Source organism: Juglans microcarpa x Juglans regia, chromosome 1D (assembly GCF_004785595.1).
Source record: "Juglans microcarpa x Juglans regia isolate MS1-56 chromosome 1D, Jm3101_v1.0, whole genome shotgun sequence".
Taxonomy (NCBI): Eukaryota; Viridiplantae; Streptophyta; class Magnoliopsida; order Fagales; family Juglandaceae; genus Juglans; species Juglans microcarpa x Juglans regia.
The window spans coordinates 972,773-998,153 of record NC_054594.1 but is presented as its reverse complement, the minus strand read 5'-3'; the positions used below and the strand labels follow the sequence as shown (position 1 = coordinate 998,153).

The following is a 25,381-nucleotide window of genomic DNA, read 5'->3' as shown; positions in this document are numbered from 1 at the left end:
GGCCCAGGTATTGGACATTCTAGTAATTTCATTTATATGGATGGTGGCCACGCACGTAGAATATAGACTATACAGCTCTCTCTCTCTCTCTCTCTCTCTCTCTCTCTCTCTACACACACACACATATATGCTTAACTTTTTTTCTTTTATAATCCAGTCGTGCTCAACTAGATGCAACTGCACCACAAGAAATCGCGCAAAGTGATCGATCGTCTTTCTTGCCCACTATCCATCCATATATACCAACCCCGAAGACTCCGACCTTCTTGCTCTTAGCCATGGAGTCCCTTTGCCCACATAAGACAACAGCCAAGAATACCAACCATTTCGCCCAGCCAACATGCACCAACATTCTTTGTTTCTTCTGTACCTTGATCAATGAGCCAGACCCATCACTTAGAAGAGTGAAAATCTCCAAATTCTTTGAAGAAATGCCTCTCAGAGAAGACCCAGAACATATTCTCTCTCTAAGTGGACTCTGGAACATCGCCATGATACAAACCGATGACCCAGAATTCCCGTCTCTTGGCATCTTTGAGTGCATGGCAAAACTAATCCTCAAAGGCATCAACGACCGACACTGGCTTCTCAAGGACCAGAACATCTACATCCCCTACTATGCAGCGCATATCATCGGCTCCTATACCATGAAAAACGATCAGTTTGCGGAAAATGCAATTAACTCAGGCGTGATATTTCCATTGATGGAGCTTTTGCGAGGTAAGATTACTTGGGTCGAGAAAAGAGTGGCGGTTCGAGCACTTGGCCACCTGGCCAGCCATGAGAGAACTTTTGAAGCCATTGCTGCGCATGAAGTGGAGATCGTGGAATTAACCATGAGGATAGCCTCCACATGCCTCGACGAGGTCTATGATAAGTTCGTTGGCGTGAGAGACTCAAAGAGGTTGAAGTACCACAGTGACCTGCTGACAAGAGGGCTTGGAGGGTTGGAGCTTGAGAACAGAAAGGCAGAAGAATGGGCTAGCCAGCTTCAATGCTGGTCTCTTTTTCTCCTCAACTGCTTTGCATGCAAAGAAAGATGTCTCAGTTTAATCTGCAAGAAAGAATTCTTGAAGGATTTGCGTGGAATGTGGGGAGGTTTTGCAATTCGGGCCTCGCCTGGAGGAATAGGACTCATTAGAACTCTTTGTCAGACAAAAATTGGAAGAAGAAGTGTAGCAGATTTGAAAGAAGTCACAGAGAGTCTTTGCAGCGTTTCAAGATCCTCGGATGACTGTCAGTACACGGCCATTGATTGTCTCTTGCTAATTCTTAAAGACCCAGATACAAGATATAACGTTATAGATATTGCAGCTCCAATTCTTGTCGATCTTGTCGAACTTGGAGATACTGGAGGAAGACCAAAGCTAGGAGACACAATCACTCAGGCACTCTTACAAGACTATCATAAGATCAAGTATGGTAATTTAAAGTTGAAGAGCAAAAGAGCTGAGAAAGCATTAGGAGAAATATGGGACTTGAAGGTTGAAAGGAAAAAGGAAGAGAAGCTGATGTCCAAACAAGAAATTAGGGAGAGAAAGCTCTTGGTAGGAAAGCTTAAAAGGGATGGAAATGTAGGGTTTTGGTCAGGGGACATTGCAAAGGCTAAGATGCAGTACTCAGAGGCTTTGAATTTGTGTCCAATAAGGATGAGAAAAGAGAGAGTTGTTCTCTATAGCAATAGAGCTCAATGCTTCTTACTACTGAGGAACCCAGACGCAGCCATAAGTGACGCAACTCGAGCTCTCTGTCTCTCTAGTGCGGTGACTCCTAACTGTAAGAGCCTGTGGAGGAGATCGCAGGCTTACGACATGAAAGGATTGGCTAAAGAGAGCTTGATGGACTGCTTAGCGTTTGTCAGTGACTACTTGAACTTGAAGTCTGGGAAGTACTCCTCCAAGCGTGCAAAGATCCCCTACTATGCGGCACGTGTGATCAACAAGCAGATGAATGCCACGTGGATTTTTGTACCTTCAAAGTTAAAAAGGGCGTCAGAAACAAGAAGGAAAAGTATAAGAGTTTGAGGAGTACTACCGTCAAGCTGACCAACCATGTGACGAAGAAGAGGATGAAACTCAGGAGATGGAAGATCAAAGAAGGGCGGCCTCGGTAAGCGATCTTTTAGATAGTCTCCGGATTAGGTTGAAAATTGAATGAAAGAACTGACGGGAGAAATATAGATTTTACCCTTCAAATATTATTTTTACTTTGATACGTGCATGATTTCTCAAACTATAATACTATAACATATCATCGCTTGCTCCAATTAGCTAGCTAGACGAATAACATGAATTTCATTTAATTCTGATCATTAAGATGATTCATATTGCAACTTTTGAGTTAGTGATTTTTGTACTCGAAAATTACCCAAAGCTTGAAGATGTAAAAACCCATGCTCATTTAAAAATAGATAAATAATTATGCTCACACCCTTTTTGTTTTTTATTGCTAATTGATCGCCATCGGTGATAGAAATTATGATTGGCTCTCCATACTCAGGTTAAATTGGATCGTAGATTGAAGAGTGGGTCAAAACCTACAATCAAATGAATAGTCTTATTTCTTTATTGTAAAATTCATAATAAAATTATAAAGGAATTTAGTAGAAAAGTCCAAAGAGAAGTAATGGAAAAAATCATTAATCACTATAAGATGAAAATAAATCTATTTTTCCTGTCTAGCTATTGAATTACTAATTATAAATGGTACCAAACCTTTCATCTTCAAAGCAATTTTTCTTTTTAATATTAAGGTCAATAAAAAAAAAAAATTATTGAATTACTACTAGCCTACCATGGTCGGGCTGTCTGAAATTTTAGACAATGACATGGTTGCGTGAAAAGTGGCAATCTTGATTCATATATATATATATAACTACGCTCGTAGTCTTCCTTTGGATTCTTCAGAGCATTACGATTAAAAACCATTAATCTATAAAGAGTATAAAACCTACAAGGCTCCGCCAAATCCACGGGATAATCTTGCTTTAGACCCAAATTAGATTTGATGGATGTCTCAATCCCACCTAACACACTAAATTGTGCTTTTACGTAAGCCAAAAAACATAAATATAAAGGAATAATGAAATATCTGATAGGGAAATATATATATATATATATATATATATATATATATTTAAAAAAGATAAGTGTGGTTCGACCAGGTAGCATCACTCTAGGGTCCTCCGCCTAACTGTACATGGGCTGGATTATTGACGACATGTGGAACCCTCCAAAAACTATGTATTGTTTGGACACCACATTGCAGCTCAGCTCATGAACAGGCTTTGAGATAATTCAGTGGGAGTCTTTAAAGTAAAACTATAAATAAATCAAATAATCGACACACACACACACACACAATCTTGAATAAGAGAGTACGTAGTAATATCCCTTAAATAAAAAACTCCACCATAAATGGAAACAATTAATAATCCATCTCCTGGATTGCATACATCTTATAAAAGGCTACTGTACATACATATAATACATATGCGTGCGCGTGCAGTATATATATTTTGCCCAAGTAAATTCCATTGTCTTATAACCGTTTTATGTGGGTAGTGAAATATTTTTAACACAAAATATATATATATATATATATATATATATATATATATATATATATATAGCTATCCCTGTTGAACTGAATCATGCAAGGCAAATTTATTTCCATCTATAAATATTGGAAGCGGGGGAGGGGGATAGCACATTAATGTACAACATGAAATTTTTACCGATCCTACAAGCCAGTGTGAATTTGGAGATATCTCGCCTCAGATTTACCCAGGTCTTCTTCCTCCACGGGGTCAAGATAGCACTGCCATCTGTGCCAGAAAACACTACACTGCCTAAAATAAATAGCCATTTCCTCGTAAAGTTTTGCTGCATAAAAAACCCAGGCCAAGTTTGCAAAGTAAGAATATAGTCCATTCATACATCCAATAAAGATCTGTGCCCATAAAATAACAATAAGAATTACACCCCACAAAGATGAGATCACTACATTGTATTTTTACTTTAGCAAGTCGCTAAAAAATGAGGTGCAGTTATATATGGTCAATGACATGTCAAACAAGTTTATTTCTTACCAACCTACACGAAAGAGGAGATTCAATTACTTCAAAATATTCCTTCATTACCGTAAATATTAATTGTGGCATTTAGCAGCAGGGGTGCAGGGAAACTTTTAATATGGTTTTCCTCATCATTTATTCAATATTTTCAACCTTCTGGATCAAGCCATTTTACGTTCTCTTAAAAACATTGTAACTTACTAGGAAACTGGATTTTAAAATGTCATGGAAGTGCGACAAAAACATAGAGGTCCATTTAATGCCCCATGCCACATTTATGAGGCATAATGATGTAGTAAGTTAACTCACCTCTTCGAGACTGATAGTTCAATCATCATAGGAGCTTAATGCAGCAACAACTGATCCCGTTGTCAGAAAAGTTGACGTCACATCTGGGTCTTTCCAGGATGTTGTTACTTTGAGAGACGGATACAACCACCTTTTCACAGAGTCCACAAAGGAGTTTGGATCAGAGTTTAGAATGGCTTCCCAATCCACTTGTAAACCTTGAGGTATCTTTCCAGTAAACTCCATGTTAGCAGCAAGAAGTAGTCCAAGCATCACCACAAACCCAACAACAGCAGAACCCCTTGATAGTGGCATAAAGTTGTACCTGAAAAAACAATGCTAGTTTATACGGACCTATGGTTTTTCTGAATTACAAAAGCACTTCTGTGCACTGAATTCCCATCTTACCAGTAATATGTCATCCTTAAGATTGCATCTCTCACATTTCCAAGCACGTTCAAATCAGTGGAACCATAATTCTCGCCACAATAAGCATTGCAGATAGCCTGCCAATCCATAGTCGGCACATGCAAATGTTACAATCATCCAGTATAGTGAGAGAAATAAATTAAAGTCAATAACCACCAATGGATGCAGAGCAAGCAACCATGAAGATACAAGATTTACAGTGGAATTTACAAAAAAGAAAAAGAAACGAAATATAGACTCCAATACCATATGCATGAGGTGGATCAAAGGAGAAGTCATCTATAGTCACCCCTCCATAGTGGTCTAGTTGCATCCAACAGCCTCACCCATGAAAGAAAATATAGGTCTAGAATAATCTTGCTAGGCAGCTTAAGGCCGGTCAAGGTGTTGGGATCTTTGTCACTAACGGCTCTAAGTCACCTAGGGTTAAGTGAAAAGTGCAATTACGTGCAAAGCATAGCTTAGCCCAGGTTTAAGTGCAAAGTACACCTTGGAGAAATGAGAACTAAATGCAGTAAAAAAGAAACTAAATAAGATTGCAACTTGTCACTATGCAACAATACAAACAAATTAGATTAACATACACAACATCAAATTCAACAATTCAAGCTCTTAGCTTCACCATATATATTCAGGACCAAAATGTTTTGATAAATTAGAAACCAGGGGAGTTACAAATTTCCAAGTCAAACCTAATAACAAAGCAAAAAGGTGAAGTGCAGAATTAAGGATATCCAATTATGAAACAGTCCTTGCATTTGCTTATGGATCTTATTTCAAATATCTATCATCTAAAAGTTGAGGAGCAACATAATGCTAACATTATTGCATACCAAGGTATTACGGTAAGATTGAATTTTTTTTTTTTTTTCCTTTTTAAGTGGTAAGATTGAATTTTATACACAGCTCCAAGACCAATGTAACTTATGAGACTTTGAATATTACGAGCTTAGCAAGAATGCACGCTTTTGTACTTCGGCTGTGGTTCATAGAAGGTGCTTTCCCTAAGGCACTCAACATGCAATGTGAGTGTTGCTGCATTTCAGGCTTAAGGCATGCCTACACAAACATGTACTTGGCATTGCCTGGGATACACCACATTGAGCACGCCTAGCCACCCTTGCAGTAAGTTCTTTACTACTTGGTTATGATTTATGAACACATACTGTAGGTTTACTTGTGTCATTGGTGTCTTTTTCAGATAAGGAACTCCTTATCTACTAAAGAATAAAAAACCAAAAAAAAAAAAAAAAAAACTGAAGTCATCTACTAAAATTGAAGTGTTAATAGATCTTTGCCAACACAGATTAGGCAACACCTAGTCACCTACTTAATTGTTTTAGTAGTGTACTCAGCATTGCACATGAAGCACAAGTAGTTCTGAGAGTTACAATATAATAACACAAGAAGAAGTATGAAATCCCTGGGAACAAGCAGTTGCTCAGCATGAAATCACCAGGAAAAATCAACACAATTAGAAGTTTGAGACCTAGGTTTCCAGACACAACACAAACACACGGTTTTGATAAATGGATATGTGAAATCTAGAGTGACATACTTCCCATGCCGCTTTCATTTCCGCATCAAATTCATCCCATCTAGAAGGTGTACAGGGTGTTCTGATTGCAAAGTCAAATCCTTGTTCTCCTCTAGAAACATTAATTGATGTTAGAAACTAAAAGAACGTTGTTACCTTTTATGGGAAAATGAAGGAAAAAAAGAATGCAAGTGAAAAGGAAACAAGGAAAATAAGGAAATGCAAGCAACAATACTGAAATGTACTATACGTTTTTACTAGGGTAATCCTTGTCCCTTCAAGCCGCTTCCTGAAACAAGTATAAATCATCAAAAACTAGAAATTAAAAGAAAGTATGAATGCCAAGGATATAAAATTTATTTACTGCGAATGATTACCCCTCAAAGGCAGTACTGTTACACCAAGTAGCCAACCAGAAGTCCTCACCCACAATTCTGTAAAGATCGGAGCAGGATCTCACATGGGTAATCTGCATATGTGTGTTTTAGCTCCTCTATTGAGATTTCAACAAATAAAAGCAGATACTGAATAATGTTATCACGCAGAATTATATCCTACTGCATTTAGTCCGTATTGGATATTTCTTACCACTAGGTCAAGATGCCTATGGATTATATGGATTTTGTCAGTTACGAGATCTTCAAAATATAATTGAAGTTAATGGTTAAAAAGTCCAACACTCTACCGTGATATAAACCCAAAACCAGATATAGTAGTAAATAAGGATTAGGGAGGTCTTCTCATCATATAGAAGGCGCACAGCTCTAAATGAGGCTCATACTACAGAGCAAGCAAAGAAAACGTAAAAGCGCGCATTAGCTAGGCTGTTTTACAATAAGGAGCGCATTAACACTCCTAACTGAAAATTCAAGGAAAGCCTTCATCGATATGAGAAACATTCACTCAAGCACCCAACCTATACAAGGTGCTGGGCTAAAAAGCCGGCCTTACCCAACAAGCATCTAACTACAAAAGAAGGTCAATGATGGATAATAAGTACGGTTGCTTGTTTCCACTCAACAAACACCTACCTACAAAAGAAATTCAATGAGGGATACTAAAATTGCTCTCAGTGAGAGCCTCTCACTCACACCATCTACGAGAACGTGGGGTCATCTTTCTTTCTGGCCGGCATATGATTCACCTTAAAGGTGGAGAAGGGGAAGAGCAACAGGCTAAACATGAGTATCAACGGTAGAATGCTTGACCCAAAAATAGTCTAAAGATGATGACTGGGGGTACAGTTTTAGAACATGGTCTATTTTGACCTCTAAACACCAATGATTTATCACATTAACTATCAAATAAAATCTTAGATTATTCACAACACAAATAATACATAGCAGACGAAAAGCAGAGCAGCCTTTTTTCCTGATAAGTAGACAAAAAGCAGAGCAACTTGATTGAAGAAAGAGATCGAATTACCAAACCTTTCTAATAGTGTAACATAAGAAAATATCTAATAGAGTGGAAAACGCAAGAGCAAGACAAAATTTTATATCCCACATAACAGTGCAGAGCAATCAGTCATAGAAGATCAAAGAATTGAGAGTGCTATTTGGAAATGGAGGAAAATGTCGGATCTATCTCATAAACTTGATAGAAATAAAGCTTCTAGTAAGTCAACATAGAGTTGATTTAAAAAATCTCAGAGCTATCTCATAAACTCGATAGAAATAAAGCTTCTAGTAAGCCTACATAGAGTTCGTTTCAAGTTTCAAAGAGGACTGATACACCCACAAGGTTTTTTTCCGGGATGTGAATAGTGTATGAACAGTAAAAAACTTTACCCACTGTGCAAGAATCCCCATAAAAAAACCCAATGCCCCACTCATTTTCTGATTTCAATATTCATGGCTCTTTTCTCACCACTGTGATAACTAATAAGAAACAATTAATAGCCCTTCTTTCGCAGGATTTACCTTCTTAACAGGTGTAACACATTTTAGAATTTCCAAAAATGTTAACTTTCTAAAAAGGGAGCATCCCAAACATAACTCGGTTAAAGGGTGTTTAAAGAAGCATAACTTTTTTTTTTCAATTTCAATGGTGAGATCTGGGCTTAGATACCTCTATCATCTAGGCCACTGCTATCATCATCTTATTGATAAGAATAATAGCAAAATAAGGAGAATATCCTTGGATTACAATTAAAATGTCCACAACACAAGAGACATAACCTTATGGTATGCAATTGGCAATTAAACAATAACAAAACATGTGAATGGGGATAGAAAAGTGTATAATCTCATTTACAATCTCTGTTAAGAAGGAACTTAGTAAAAATTGAAATAATAGAGTAAAGCCCTTGTGGCAGTGTGGAAAAGCAGAGAAGACAAAACTAGATTCAAAATGACTACTAAAAGAACTCACATCTTCCAATTTCCCATCTTTGGATAGATCAATAACCTCATCCGCCTTGCTGTACACATACGATTTATCCATTATGACGGTCTTTGCAACATCTAATGTTCTGCAGCATCAACAAATAATGAGGATTGTAAACACTTCTATACGAGAAACAGGCCATAATAGGCTTTTACCTTTCATAATTTGGGAAGTAGCGAACAACTTTTGCCTGTCCGAGAATCAATGGGGTGTGAGAGCCAAATCCAGAATTGAACTCTTCACTGAGTTGCGGAGAATTACAAAACCGAAAAAAACCACCACAAGAAAAATATGAGTTCATTTTTTAATTATTCATCCAAAAACTATCATTTTTAAGAAAGATTATAATTTTATCCAAACAATAGCAATCAAACTCTGGGGGATGATGAGCAATAGTTATGATGTTTTTTGTGGGGAACTAAAGAACAGAAGTTGTTTGAATTATATACACAATATTTACACAAAAAATCTATGCAATCCAAATAACGAACATTGATTGATAAAGTTAAGATATGCACCTATGCCTGGACATTTTTCAATCCAACCTGAACAAAAACTATTGCAGCTCAAGGAAAATCAGTTAAGTTTCATCTGTCATTTGTCTTATAATGCTCATTTTCCATAAACTAGTTAAAATTCACTTGTCTCATAATTTAGCTTCCAAGTTAACTGACCTAATTTGACATAACTACTTAATCTTGTAATGAAACAATAATAGGTTTGAACATGCAAAAGATAATGAACAGAATAACACAAATCTATAGAGAAATAATAAAACTTAGAAACAGAAAGACAACCAATTGAGCCCAAATAAGGCATTCTACTTTACTTACATGGCGAAGAAATACCTAAATGCCTTACTTGCATGAAGATAAAATACCTTAATTACCCAAAAAAGAGGAATACCTTAATTTGTTAATCCACACAACTGGGTCACAAGGTTCAGAAACCTGTCTCCATTTGACAGCCAATGAATAGACATCTACCCATGACATAACAGAGCGGCCCCATGATCTATCTTCTGCAATCCCGTATGAAGTTGATGTCTCTGAGGAACTGCTCGTACTAACACCAGCACCACCTCTATTGTGGCTAGGGGTGTTAATTCTTTCCCTTCTCCGGGCTCTCTTACCATGCTTTGATGTACTTTTATTGGAATGTTTCCATTCCATTTGCAATGAACGCCAAGCTTTGGAAACCTTCTGTGCAATTTCAATAGCAGCCAATCCTGCCATGCGATGCTGGTACATAATAAAATATGAACATTAATAGTGCATTCAACACAAATGGAAAAATTAATTATAGCATACATATCGGATGACCACTCAGAATTTTAAAGGGAAAGTCAGGTAAAAATGCTTCAAGCTACATAAATGCGAGTTTATATCTAGAGTTGACACAGTACAGTTGATTGATAAAGTTAAAACTAAATCAAACTACGGTATAAGACAATGCTAAAATTTTTATCTTGTGCTGAATGAAGTCCACTTTAATAGGTCTACATCAATGAAGAAAGTGAAAAATATCATTACATTCGTCCATGACGATGACAATGTGAGCTCCATATTTAAACAACTTGGTTTGAATTAAAAAGCTAAGCCAAAATCTGAGAACGTTATGCTTCATGCATATGCCTCATTATATCTCCCGAATTTATAGTTTAGCTGGTAATTGTTATATAAAACTAGGTATAGTTATAGGCTGCATAATTCTGACTCAAGCAACCAAATAAAAGATTATGTAGATTTAAGGCTGTATCATTGCTTTGCTTTCATTTCACAGTATCGGATATGTGAAAGAGTCCGAGAGGCCATTAACAGTGGATGAGCATCAGCTTCAACTGAGTATAGGCATTTAGGACACTTCGAAAAAAATAGTTTCTATAAAAAAAATGTCATTTTCAGCAAGACAATGTATACGGGGTGACAATAACCCTTTTAATTATTGGATCAAAAGATCACCAAATTAGTAGAAAAATAGAAAGAACCATTAAGAAGCCCAACTAATGAAGATCAACTTCAAACTTATTATTGATTTAAATCACCTGACGCCTGTTTGGTAAGAAACCAGGACAATCATATTGGATTTTGCTGCCAATAGTATCAGCAACCTGTAGGAGAGCAGTCTTCTGTTTTGTAACAGAAAAATCTTGCTTTCTAAGCTTACCCTTCTTCAATGACTCACGTAGGGGAGGTTGCCTGAAAACCTTTTCACATACATTCTTGGGGTGCAATCTTTTGCACCAATACTCCTGATAAAAAATACCATTTAGAAAAATGATAAAAGCAAACTTGGAATAAATTTCAAGATAAACCAGAAAGTATGCAACAGGAAGCAATTTTTTAACAGGTAAACCAGAAGTACGAAACTATTCTTCAATATACATTTTGTAAAGTTTGCACTGTAATCCAACCTTTAACATATAAACATAACAGAATCACACCTCAACAAACATTTGCATATTACAATGTTTAAGTGCATGTTGAAGCTTTGGAAAAGCAATAAAATTCAATTGGTAAATTGCTACATCTTTTCAATATCTTAAGAAGGCACTTATCAAGTGTTGCTGGCTCCAATCTCAGATGCAAAGCCATAACATGCTCATAGAACTTTTGAAATATATGAAATCTAATAATAGAGAACTATACAAAACTAAGTCTGTCAAAAACGCGATGTTTCAAATTTCAGGGCATCGACATTTTGCTGTCTGGAAACCATGCATGCAAATGGGAATGGCCGTATTCATCACAATGATGTACTTACCCACCAAGCCAAGCAAAGCTACACAGGTCATTGAAAGCTACCTCTGCTGGCAAAGCTTAAACAGTGACAAAAGGAAGTCTTATAAAAATCTAATAAATATATGATAATAAGCCACAGAAGCTCTTAGGCCCCATTTGGATTGCAAGATGGTCTCATCTCATCTCATCTCAACACAACATCCAAACACCACAAACACAAATACTTTTTAATTTCAAATCTTCAACTTTTTCATCTAATCATTACAACTTTCCCAAACCAAACAAAACACAAAGAAAAATTCAACCTTTTCAAATCCCAAAACAAAATTTATATTAAAAAATTATATTCTAACAATATTTTAACTTTATAATATTTTTATTCAATTTTTCTCTCTCATTTCCCAAAACTCCATAAAACATCTTAACTCAAACTATTTTACTACTATTTACAAATTTCTAATCTCATCTCAACATCCAAACGAGGCCTTAAGCTTCCTGAAGCAAGTGTTAGGAAAATTTTGCCTCTATTGAAACCAAAAATAAACCAGGGCTTTTGTCATGACCTCAAAAATATAACGTCTCCTATCATCTTTAATGGAACCCTATTTGATTAACATTGCATTAAATTTATTCAAGGGCTTTAGAGCTTGTCATTACTTAACACCTATAAGACCTCTTTCCCAGAATTGATTTCACAGCAAACATCATAGGACTTGATTCTGAACTATGACTTAGTTACTTCAATTTGCTCGAAATAGAAGAACAAAGCACAGCTTCCCCTTGTCATTGCTATTATACTTTCATTTCACTGCTCTCACACTTAGATTCATACTCAAAGCTGTTTATAAGTAAGCAATTTGCACCTTAGTTCTTACCAACTGCTCGCACAATCTACTTTTTTCAGATATAACAGAGTTGCCAAAATGCCCTAGCACACCTGGGCAATGATTCTACTTGGTGTACATGACATACATAACACTTTAAGAGGTCATTGCTACTTCAAACAACAAATATGTCAACAAATTAAAAATTATAAAGTTTAGAAGAAGGCATTGCAGTAAAGTGATCTAAAGCAAGTAGTGACAGACCCCCAGAAATGAAAAGCATGAACAGAGAGGAGTATAATTTAAAAAATATACATTACCTTAAAAAGTGGGTCAATATCTCCATCATTGTCAAACTGGCAAAAATCACTGTTGATTTTAGAGGCTGTGTACAAAGCAATCTCTTTCTGCAAAAGAACAAGTGTGATACGTTTTACAAATCATTGGAAAAACCAGGGTTGGCAATAAATACGTACATACAAAACAAACCTGATAAAAGGCCAGGCATTGAAGCACAAATTTCTCCATTGAGTCTAATTCCAAATCAAGAGCAGCATCATAGTCTTTGACCTATGAGCATCATCTCAAAACTTAGCATTCTAAAGCAAAACAACAAGAAACAAGCAACTCCAGATTAAAACAAAATATAAAAAACTCTTTGATACCGCCTCTCTATATTCTCCAACTGCATGATGACAGGATGCTCGTAAATACAGACTCTCTATGTTATCGTTCTCAATGCTCAAAGCAGTTGACAAATCTTTGATTGCCTTCCTGTAATATTAAATTCAGGCATTTAACCACCAAAAGAAAGAAGGTGCAACTTCCAATGAAGAAATAAACATTGAAAAAATATAAAGTAAAACTAAAAAGTAGAATCTAACGTTGACCAATCAGTTCTACTTTAAGCATAAGTAGCAGTCTATTATTATAAGGTTGTTTGGGAAAATCTGAAGCACATTGGAAACTTTTTCATCATTAGATTCAATGTAGTCTGGAAATGGTTATCCCATTGCACTTATTATGGCCACAGAAGTTGATATGGTAGCTAAAAGGGATGGTATCAACCTTGCTGACATTCTAGCCCCTAAAGGCCACCTTAAGTGGATTGTTACATTTCTTATTAGTTATTACATTTTTATTCTCTCCTCTGCAACATTTTTTTTCTGCTTATGTTCACAGGTTCTCTTATTATTTCATTCCATAAATGAATTAACATAACTTGGACGGAAAAACCCCTTTCGTTTATGAGCATTAATGCAATTGCAAGAAGGTATAAGCTGTGCCAATGAACCTATATTAAAGAGCACCATAATTTATGAAAAAAGGGCCCCAACAAAGTTAAAAACAATAAAAAAGGAGCTTTGGGGAGATGGGGGCCTTTTTTACAAGTAATCAGAAATATTATTAAATAATGCAAAATGCATAGCCTAAATCATAGAGCTTATACAAAAGAAACACCTAATGTAATACCCCGTATTTTTTTTAGCGTATTTATTTATTTTATGTGGAAGATTTTTTTTATATAATTAATTTAAATATTATTATTCTTGTTTTTAAAAATTTTTCGAGTTTTTCTCGTTGGATTTATTTTATAATTTTTAAGTTGTGAAATTTATTTGGATGTGCTTTGGTGTTATTATTTAATGTTTGTTTTTAAATTTGCGTTTTGCTTTAATGAATAATTTTATTGTTGGACTTTAATTGTTATTGTTTTATTTTATTTTTTTCTTTTTCTTTTCTGTTTTTTTTTTTTTTCTCCCACGCACGGCACTACACGGTGCACGGTTCACCATCGTGCAGCCCCTCCTAGTTCGACGTCAACTTCCATCTCCACGCATGTAAAACCGACGCCACCGTTAGCGTCCTTCACCTAAGCTCAACGCCTCTCTGTGCGCCATCGTGTCCGTCTCAGCCTCAGCCGCAGCAGCATGCCGTTACCGTGAGAGCGTCCCGCTCATACAAGGAGGTCAGCAACCGCGGGAAACCATTGCACCACGTGAGACGCTGAGCAAGCGGATCGCACGGCAAGAGACTGGCCCGCGCACGGCCAAAAGCCATCCTGCATCTTCACGGTTTTATCCAACCGTCTCCTGGAAAACAGCAGCCTCCCAAGGAAGTCAAGTCACCGCTTGCTCCTCCACAACGCTGCCATGCGCCGCCACCGTGACCAAGCCGTGAACCCGTAGCCTTCGATAGCCATCCCGTAGCCTCTGTTTTTCACTCCCGAAACAGAGGATGGTTCTCCTCCTACCGTGAGCCATTGCAACCTTTAACCACCGTGAGCTTCTTCACGTTGCGGCTCCAGAAACCGCCGGCGAAGTTTTCCGTCACCCCAGGTCCGCCTCTTGCCGCCCCGCCGCACGGTATCTCCCTCTCTGTTTTCTGTCTCTCACGTTGGTTTACTCTCCCGTAAGCTCTCTCTCACCGTGCATCTCTCTCTCTCTTTCTCGTCCAGTGCATAGCCACCGAGTGCACCACCTCCCGTCGCACGCAGCGCCGTCGCACTTCACCATCTCGGTGAGTCCCTGCCGCCGCTGCATGTTTTTCGTTTATTCTGTTGTTTGTTTATCGTCTGTTTTACGTATAGGGTGCTTATATATATATTTATATATATATATATGTGTGTGTGTGTGTGTGTGTGTGTGTGTATGCGTGTGTATATTTATAAGTAAAGTTTTAACTTGGGCACTTACTAGTTTTAACCTAATATATATTAGGAAAGTTCACGGTTTGAGTTTCGACTGAGAAGAAATTTTTGTGTGTTGAGTTTATATTTAATTAGGATTTTGTTTTAAGTTTTAATAAATATTATATTGTATTTTGATAATATTGTTAGTTAAAGTAAGTAAATCTATTTTTCATAAGAGGTGAGTTTTTCATAAATTATTTTAGGAAAAGTTTAGTAATCAATGTATTCTTTTTATTTATAAAATATTGTTGGTATTTTAGATATTTTGAATATTAATTTTTATTGAGTTCTATAAGTATCATAATACTTTTTCGATAAATTTTCTTCTCCAGTACGATTTTGATTAAGTGAATATTGTTGGTCTTAGAAAATGTTGGTATTTTAGGTATTATGAGAATTTTAGGTTTTGAGGTTCTTAAAATAGGTTCTTTTAGCATTTTTAAGTTTTAATATCGAAATACGTGGTTGATTGGAAATTTATGGAAGTTACGTGATTATTTTATAGGTGACGATTAATATTTGTTCGATATTTTTTAGGAAAGTTCTGAAAAGCTAAGTCCAGGTAAGCGGGGTTCCTATGCTAGACTTTGCATTAAAAATAAACTAAGGTCCTTCTTGGAAAATGTGCATGTTTGGTTATGAAAAGAAATCTGAAAACAACCTCAGATATTTGTCCTGCATTACTCATAAGATTCTGTTTAAGAAGAAAGTATTTTCTGTCATGACTGGTGTAGACATGAGCTTATTTCTGATATTCTATTTCTGAACTTTGAAAAAGAGAGCGAATATGAAATTTTGTGCATAAAGTATGTTTTGTGATCTGATTCTGTTCTGTTTTGTACTCTGTTATGATGTGGCATCTGAAAAACCTTTGGCATGACTTTCTGACTCCGATTCTGACTCTGATATGGTGATTCTGATTCTGTTTTGCTCTAATATGTGGCCCTGTCACGGGATATAATAGTGACCTTTGGCCCTGTCACGGGAGATAATAGTGACCTCTGGCCCTGTCACAGGAGATAATAGTGACCTCTGGCCCGCCACGGGATATAATAGTGGTTTTCTGCTCTGAGTGCAATCGCTTTGGTAACACAGTGATTTATGTTCTGCTTAGCTTTCCGCAGGATGCACAACCCTACCATGGGGGTTAAACATGGTCTCTGTTCTGATATGATATGATAAGACAAAGTTGTTCAGTCATGTTGTGCCAAAGGAGTCTTTGAACATGAAAAGTTGGTTTCTGAATATGAAATATTTGAGAAGTCGCTCTGATTTTCTGATAAAAAGTATTTGTTTGAGATTTGCATATTGATACTGAAATGTTTTTTTTTCTGCATTCCAAACTCTGTGAAAATGCTCATGTTTACACACTAGTATATGTCATCTGCTTACTGAGTTGTTGATAACTCACCCCTTATCTCCATTTATTTTTCAGATGATTTTTGAATAGACCAGCTAAGGATCAAGATTATGAAGTATCAGTGAGATGACTTTTAAGCATAGTGGATTACTCATAGAAGATTTTTGAGAAGTGGCGGATTTTATTAAGAGACTTTGTAGTATTCTGATGACGTTATATTTTGGAGTCTATAAATTTGTTGATTATCAGGTTATATGAGTTAACTCTCCGGGGACGAGGCGTTACACCTAATTAGGAACTAGAGGGGATGGGATGGCCTTTAACGTGGTGAGATATGACCCTTGACTCTTGAAAGAGCTGAAAACGGGAACAACCATTTGGTTTCCATATTGTTTCCATCTATAATAAAAATGTAATGAATAAAGAAAATATCAAGCCAAATCTGAGCTAATACTCCAAAAAGACTAGTTAGTGCTACAACTGCAGCCTATCTAAATTATTATAAACCACAATAATTACTCCCTCATAGGCAATTCGAGATGCATTCACCAACCTCTTATACTCAATTCAAGGTATTGCAAGAAATTATTCCAAAATCAAGCCATTTGAAACATGGCTCAAGTCCCATACTTTCTTTATACGTAAAAGAAATTTTATTAATAAAGTTGAGAATAGGCAAAGCCCAAGTACACAGGATGTGTACTAGAAGAGACACTTACTCAAGCACTAGAAATAGATACAAGAAAAATCTTGAATGCTCAGCGTGTTCAAATTCCATACTTTTGTGGGGATTGATTCTGATATCATTTGTAGCAGCCAAAGAAAAACCCAAACCACATTTTGACTTCTACTCCAGAAGGACTAGTCAAGATTACCATTAAAGCTTATTGCAATTATTATAAAACACAACTTCTCATTCCTAGGTAATGTGAGATCTCATTGACACCCCCTATACTCAATTCAGAGTATTACAAGAAATTATTCCAAAATCAGACGCTTTGCTGATTAAATCTTCAACTCAATCAGAATAGCAATCACAAAGAGCCTTGGAAAGGGTTTAATCCCCACTTTCTAGATGATCCCTATAGAAGAGGGGGATCATAACAATTTTTCTAGTTACTTCGTTCTCTATTTCGATTTTTAATAATCCTTAGGAAAAGCATTTTGTTCCTACCGAGCTAAAACAATATGTTGATGTCTCTAGTAAACCAAAGTCATTGTTTAATAGCTATTTTGCTTCAATTTCTCTTATACAAATTATAAAATTGCGGATTTAGTTACGATTAGAAATACTCCCTTCTTTGTTTATCCATGGATCCTTTACTCATACTCAAAAATTGGAAGTATTGATCCAATTAAAAATTAATTATGTTTCGTAATTTCATAATCCAATTTTTTTTTTTTAATTTCTAATTTACTCTTTTGGATATAAATCACGAGAATGTCTATTCTTCCTCTAATCTTTCATTTAGAGGTAAAGGATTAAATCCTTTTAAGAAATAAAGTTTTGAATCGGAATATTAATCAAACAAACCGAAGGTACCCTTTAACTATTAAAGGATTAATGGAACGAATCACACTTTTACCACTAAACTATACCCGCTACAATGTGATTATTGTATATAAATGTATCTTTTGTCGAACAAAAAAATGGGTAATAATGATTAAAAAGATAGGATCAGAAAAGAATGACGTGCTTTGTTCAAGGACCTATGAAATTAGGGTACCTTCGGTTAATAATAATGAAAACTTGCAATAGTCATGTAACACTTGGATGGAACATACCTGTGCTCTCCCATACCATGGAGCAATATCCCACGCAAATGATAGGCTCTTGCAAACCTATTCAAGAAAGTATTAAGATTATCGAGTATCATTACAATATAAGCCCCAGTAGTGAGCATCCCATTATAATCAGGTGTCAGAAATTTGGCATTAGATATTGACAACATAGATGACATGTTACAGGTAAACAACGCTCACCTGCCATCAATTTCTAGAACTTGCTGAAGGCATTCCAAAGCCTTTTTCGGGTTTGCTAGATCTTGATAGAGCTGCAACAAATCACAAATCCACAACACTAAACTTGTTAGCTATTCAGAGCTAATTGATGACTGTGAGGGATGTAACAGACTATATGAGAAGCACCAAAGATGCAACCAGGGATACATTAGCGCTTAATAAGATGATCTAGGCACAATGTTAGTTGAATAAGAACAAGTGCGTCCACAAGTGAGGTGGACAGACACCAAAGGAACAGGGATTTTAGCTCCATATCAGACAAAAAGGCATAGCTTCCCAAGTTGTTTAATTATTTAAATGACCCAATCCCATTCTATCCTTCCAAAAAGTCCTGTACGGTTCCAGGCAAACCTAACAAACTTAAAATAAGACAAGTCTAAGATACCATAGCTCCCTAGCTACTAAACAATGTAAGCTGGTGATTCACCGACTGCCCATCCCATCTGTATATGCAGAGCATCAGTTATGAAAAAGTCACCAGTCTCTGAAGATATCGAAAAGCAAAACCATACTCCACGATGCAGTCTAATCATCAGTGAACCAGAAAAGGTGCAGCATGAAGCTATTGCCTCTACAACAAAATCTTAAAATGCCAGAGTCCTCGCCTGAAGAATGTCCTATTATCAAGAAAAACACTTGGACATCTTACATGTATAGAGATTCTGTCTTAGGGACCACATAGCTTAGGAGGATTAACTTAAGCCATTATCTTATTTCTTGTTTTTTTTTTCCGCCGCAACAATCATGTTCCTTGGATCCTTGACACAAACTAAAGCATACAATCCAGAAGTTTTCTCAGTTGCTACACATAGTTCTGCTTCTTCTATAAGGAAGACTTGTTTCTCATGTGATCACTAATGCTAGATGATCGCATTCCATTGACGATCATCTATTTCAAAATTTAGCACTATTCAACGGCAAACTCCACATTTGATAATTTTGACAGGTGAAGATTTACTGACACAGGAATACTAGTTGATTCAAGTCCAAGTCCAAGTCCAGGCTTCACTGGTTTCTTTTTCCCAAAGACCTTAAGGAGATATTATAGCATGTGCTTCTATGCTTCAGAAACTTCTTCGTGCACTTTCAGATGAAGACCATGATATTATCTTCTTTTTTTCATTGGCAACGGGTGTCCGAACAAACTCCCGACCAATCGCAGGGGTGCATGGGCCCTTGCCAAAGAGTTTCCCGCAAGTGCATCTCAGGAAATTCAAGGAGAAGTTCCACCCCTAGAAACTGTTTGCACCCAAGAAGTTTCGTACCTTCGACCTCAAGGGAACATACCACCAAGACCAAGGCCTTTACCACTTGCATGTGTCTTTTTATGAATTAAATTTGTACCCCTTAGATATTCTAGCTATTGTTCATATAAAGAAATATTTTTTGATAAGTACTTGTCAGAAATACTTATTTAAAGTATAAAGTAGAGACATCATGGCGCAGGATAAAACCAAGCGATACACCTCACAATGAAGGGTGCAATCAAAGGGAATAATTAGATTACAGAGAGAAATTTGCAGTCTTTATAAGCTCCATGACTGCCTGCTTTTACTTGTAAATGTTGCAACTGGACATGGGCATAGACATTACTTTGACGTGAAGCATGTCTTTCTTGGTGGCTAAATAGATATCTTAAATCTCTCCGGGTAAAACATAGTAGTAGCTTGTGGATACCTGGGTGAGATGAGCCCATGCCTCAAGGAAGTTCTGATCCAGTTGAATTGATTTCATATGTGCCTCCTCGGCCTTTGTATATTCACCAATTGAAGATAATGCCAAACCCTATGAAAGTCAATATTTCCTTAGTCGACAGTTAAAAAAAAGGTGAAATTCCTAAAAGGCATGAGCATCTGCTGAACAACAATGGCAAGAATAAAACTTTGAGGACTCACCAAATATGTGTGTGCAGATGCATTATCCTTGTCAAGATTCACACACGTAGATAGGTCTTCCACAGCAGCATAGAAATTCTTAAACTTAAAACTAACGATTCCTGCAATTGAAAAGTTGTATGCCGCAGAACTCTTACAACCTGGTTTTTTATATAACTTACTCTACCAGCATTACATACATACGTAATACATTTACAGATATATAAATATAAAGGCGGCTGCATTGATGTCTCAGCATACTACAATGAGACATTTACTGTATAAGTTTATGAAAAACAACTACCATATTAATCGTTAAATGTCTGGACATTAATAGTTGGCCACTCATACTATCAAGCTAGATAGACATCTGTCTTTGAAAACTCAACCGTGAGTAAATATCAGAAGATGCAGCCAAGAGACAGCATTAAGTGCTTTCAATATAGTCTCTGGCATACAATGGAAAGAGCTAGGTACAAGCAAGTTACCCCTTTCATGTAATATATCTGCTGAGTTTGGTTCAAACTCTAATGCATTTGTCAAGTCGTCAATAGCCTGGCATCAAGAGGAAATTAAATAGTGTGTATAAGACTAGGTATTCTGAACATGCAACAGCAACCCGTAAAAAATTCAAATATATATTTTAATATAAACAAATAAACTGTTCTGTTACAAAAGAATAACTTTGGTATTGCACACCTCCTACTAGTTTTCTATGGCATTATTTTCGCCCAAAAATTGTGAAGCTTTAGGCCTGGTTTGGATAGAGAGATGCTTCCATCTCAGCTCATCTCAATATCCTAACACCACAAACACAAACGCTTTTCAATTTCAAATCTTCAACTTTTTCATCTAATCGTTACCTAATTATTACAACTTTCTCAAACTTCTAAACAAACACAAAAAACAATTCAGCTTTTTCAAATCCTTAAACAAAAATAATACTAAAAAATTACATTCTAACAATATTTTAACTTTATAATATTTTTATTCAACTTTTTATCTCTCATTTCCCAAAACATTTTAACTTGAGCCATTTCTAACTCATCTCATCTCAACTCAAATATCTCACTACTATTTACAAACCATCTCATCTCAACTCACTATCCAAATCAGGCCTTAATATGTGAAAATTAATATGCTATGCATAGATAGAACTCAAGCCTATATCTATAGCTAGGTAAGTTACATCTAGGAAACTTTAACTAGCATGATTTATCACATGAAAATTCTTAAAATAAAGATCAGCAAATATCGAAAAAGACAGCAGAAAAAGACAATCAATCAGTTACAAAGACGATGAGATTTAACATATAGGATGAACCACTCTCACCTCAACAGATTCACCTAATGCAGCTCGAGCTTGCCCTCTCCGTTTCCAGGCCTCACCAGCAGATGGATTTGATTGTATAGCCTAAGATATAAACCGTAAAAATTACTCGGATATAAATGCCATAACATTTTTACTACAACAGTCAGATTTGAAATATTCAAGTACCTTTGTAAAATCAGCAATGGCAGCTTCCAGTTCTCGTTGGAATGCATGTGCTGTTCCTCTTCCTATTAGTGCCTCAGGATAAGTAGGATCCTCTTTTAGTATCTGTGCATATAATATTAGCAAATGGCAGTTTTTATAAAACTTGATAATTAGTCCTATCATACCCACCCCCACACCCCTAAGCCCCCAAAATGATATCCCAATACAATCATCACATTGACTCAGCCAGTCGAGGTTTTACCTGATCAAAGATTGAAATAGCTTGAGCATATTTCCCTTCATTAACCTGAAAAAAATATAATATTCAACAGAAGACATGCTTTAAAATGCTTACAATACAGTACAAACAATACCTTCAATGACATTAAGAAGCTAAAATCGTTACCAAGTGATGGTGATAAAATAAAAATACCTGTGCTATACCCTTGACAGTCGAAAATCTACACTTATTGATTTGGTCTTTGAAATCCTAGCAACACAGAACTTTTTATTTCTCTTGGCATCCTCAGTTATTTCATTAGGAATGTCCGATTTAAAACTCAACTTGCGGCGAGTATCAGTTGTATTGCTTGAGCTGTTGCAAACCGTAGATAATTTACTGCATGGCTCAGATGTATCACTTAAGTCACTACATGAATCAGATTCATAGCTCAATTTATCAACAATATCATGATTCCCATTCATTTCGCTCTCAGAATTAGTATTCTCCTGTGCTTTATCACAAAGGCCATTGCATGAATCAATGTTATCCCTAGACTCAATGTGGATTTTGGATTTATCCTTTGATGTACTGAAAATTTTAGATTCATCGCTCAAAATATCTGAATTCTTATTAGTCTCCATTGATTGACCATTAGTATGAGGTCCTGATCCCGATAGAGACATAGATGACCTAGACTCCATCACATTGTTTTCATGTGTACTACTTATGTCTTGTTTTGCAATCCTCAGAAGCTCTTCTAGTTCTAACAATTGAATCAGATCTGCAGACTGAAGCATAGCTTGTTCATAGCCTTTCTCCCAAACCAAAAGAGCATCCTCTCTCCTTCCCAAGGCAGAAAATGCACGACCTAGAATAAAAAACACTAGACTCAGTCCACAAGAAAAGACATGAATCCCAAATGTGAGACTACTGCATTTTATACTTTTTGGTACAAATGAACAAGACATTTCAAGAGTCCGTAACAAGAAACATTTTCAACTTTCAACTTGCTTATTATGGTAAATCCTTTTTTAGTAGCATGGATCATAGATGTAAACTCACCTGAATTTTTATTAGGCAAAAGGACTTGTAAGAAGACACATTTCTGATTTAAGCAGGCTACAAACATTATTTGCAACAATCGGCAAATTCATCATCATGTTAATGTTTTATCTTTTCCAAACCAAGACCGATCAATATGCGAACGGATTTGGACCTCTCCTAAAATAGTTTCCAGTGCAAAATGAAATTCCTAGGATACATACATGCATAAATACATATATATATAATATATGTAATTCAAGAAATATAAATATTGGATGGGATTCAATTGATTTTAGTAATAAACGAAAATAGATAGGATTTATTATGTATCACAATTCATCGATACATCGAAGGCTTTTTTGTAAATATATTGATAAGATAGATTGGTACCCAAACTGTATCAACGATTGCGATCCTCATTGTTTACATAATTCGTGTTAATGAGGTGCCATTCTTTGGTTTCAAAACTCACAACGTGTCTAAAAAAAAAAAAAAAAAAGATATATTAAACCCAAACATTTCTCATCCAAGCACCGCATCAATTATCCACGTTCACTATGAAACTGATCCCAAATGCAAATACCTAAGTCACTAGCAATGTTCTTAACTACCTACCACGATGAATAAAATGAAAAAAAAAAAAATTAGCTAAAACGTCACATACTGAAAATCTTCATTAGGGTAAAACTTGAGGTCTAACCGACAATAATTAATTGCAACCATCTAAAACGAGCGAAATCAGAGTGTCATCTGATAATTGAGCGAAGAATGACCTTTGAGGATGTGAGCTTGAAGAAGCGTAGGGTCGAGCTGAAGCGCCTTGTCGCAGTCCTTAATCACGTGCTTGTGTAGCTCCAATTGGCTGTAACAGAAGGCTCTATTGCTGAAATACCAACATGCAGAGTTCAAAATCAAAATCACTCACCGAATTCTATATCAAAAGGAAATCAATCAGAGTAAAATGAAGATCGGTTGGGGCTCGGAATATAGACAAGTGCGGTTGCACGGACCAGATGTCTTGAATGGCGCAAGACTGGGAGAGGAGCGAGTCGAGGATTCGAATGGCTTTCGACCAGTCCCGGGAGCTGCAGAGCTTGGCGAGCTCAACTCTCTCGGAGATAGCTAAGGCCATGAGTTGACACGGACGAGTTGAGTTGCGCGGATCGGAAGGAAGCACAAATGTGTTGGGGGTTCCTTTCTCCTTTCAACGGTTTCAAGTCCGAGTAGGGGTGAATTTACTTAAAGAGGCGGAGAGGGGCAAAACTGGGAAATGGGGTGAAGAAAGGGAAATTGTGAGAGAGGCGGTGGATGTGGCTGTACGTGGGCGTTGCACGTGTGGTCAAGCTTGAACTTTGATTGGTTATACACTTCGATTAATCCGGTAAGGTCCTCTTATTTTCACACCGAGTTCCACGAAGGCCCAAGCGTTAGCTGGCCCGGACGGTCCTCACTGAGACCGCGTGGTCGTTACTTCGATGTACTTTTTGTACTATAAGTACCGATCTTGCCAGTTATGCCTACTACATATTTTAAAAATAAAAATAAAAATTATATATATATTAATCAAAATAAAAATACAAACAGCGCAAGAGAGCTCCAAGTTATCCAACTATCATTATAATTCAGTCGAACATTAAATTGAAAAGAAAAATACACATAAAAAACGATTATAATTAGATGATCAGTGTAAGGTCAAAAATATGAGTAATGTTATATACAGTCATGGAATGCGTAAGTATTGTACAATCACTTTGAAAAAGAGTGAAATCTATTATTAAAAAATTAATTTCTTTTCATATAAATCTTGTATTTATTTACTTTTTTCAAAGTGATTATACGGTACTTGTGCACCCACAACTGTAACTATCATTTCTTTAAAATTATTTAAAGTTTTAGAACAAGGGTTGTTATGACTGGTGCTCTATAATTAGATGATCTCAAACTACTAGCAATATAAAGTTTACTTGGCTTTTTTAGATATGAGAATTGCTACCGGTATAAACAGGTTTTATACAAGTAAATTTCTAAGTTTTTTTTTTTTTTTTATGGAAATAGGCTTCATTTTATTCAATGAAACTGAAGTTACGACTATTACTTATCAATACAAGAAAAAACTTGGACTACAAGTCAAACTACACATCTACTCTGGGCACCCCCACACACAAATTTTTTTGTGACAGACATTGTCTTGACTTCTATAAACTCTCTCTTAACCGAGAAGAATGCTCTGTAAAAACAGAATTAAACGATCCATCTTCTAAAAAAAGAGAAGTATTATCTTCATTCTCCCAAAGAGGAAGATTACTATCTCTCCGACTCCTTTCAAATGAGGAAAAGGACTCTGCTGCTATGGACACTAAGTCCAATAACCTATTTCTTATTATTTTTACCTAAAAAACAAACAGCA

At 36.3% G+C, this 25,381-nt stretch overlaps 2 protein-coding genes across 2 annotated transcripts; one reads left to right on the top strand and one right to left on the bottom strand.

Moving 5' to 3' along the window:
* Nucleotides 1-2,299, top strand: LOC121248620. Its single transcript, XM_041147139.1, has one exon. It carries the CDS (start codon nucleotides 279-281, stop codon nucleotides 2,022-2,024), a length of 1,746 nt encoding a protein of 581 aa, XP_041003073.1. The 5' UTR covers nucleotides 1-278; the 3' UTR covers nucleotides 2,025-2,299.
* A 1,354-nt stretch (nucleotides 2,300-3,653) lies between these two features.
* LOC121236612 (suppressor of RPS4-RLD 1) lies at nucleotides 3,654-24,464 on the bottom strand. The gene is given in 24 exon segments (XM_041133058.1): nucleotides 3,654-3,884; nucleotides 4,385-4,688; nucleotides 4,772-4,869; nucleotides 6,351-6,441; nucleotides 6,580-6,618; nucleotides 6,707-6,798; nucleotides 8,703-8,802; nucleotides 8,873-8,959; nucleotides 9,624-9,958; nucleotides 10,762-10,968; nucleotides 12,603-12,689; nucleotides 12,772-12,852; nucleotides 12,948-13,056; nucleotides 18,120-18,176; nucleotides 18,318-18,388; nucleotides 20,034-20,141; nucleotides 20,252-20,352; nucleotides 20,719-20,785; nucleotides 21,564-21,644; nucleotides 21,729-21,830; nucleotides 21,970-22,047; nucleotides 22,152-22,798; nucleotides 23,748-23,857; nucleotides 23,985-24,464. Coding segments are annotated over 23 exon segments (3,156 nt in total). The 5' UTR covers nucleotides 24,107-24,464; the 3' UTR covers nucleotides 3,654-3,884; nucleotides 4,385-4,402.
* Between the last annotated feature and the right edge of the window lie 917 nt (nucleotides 24,465-25,381).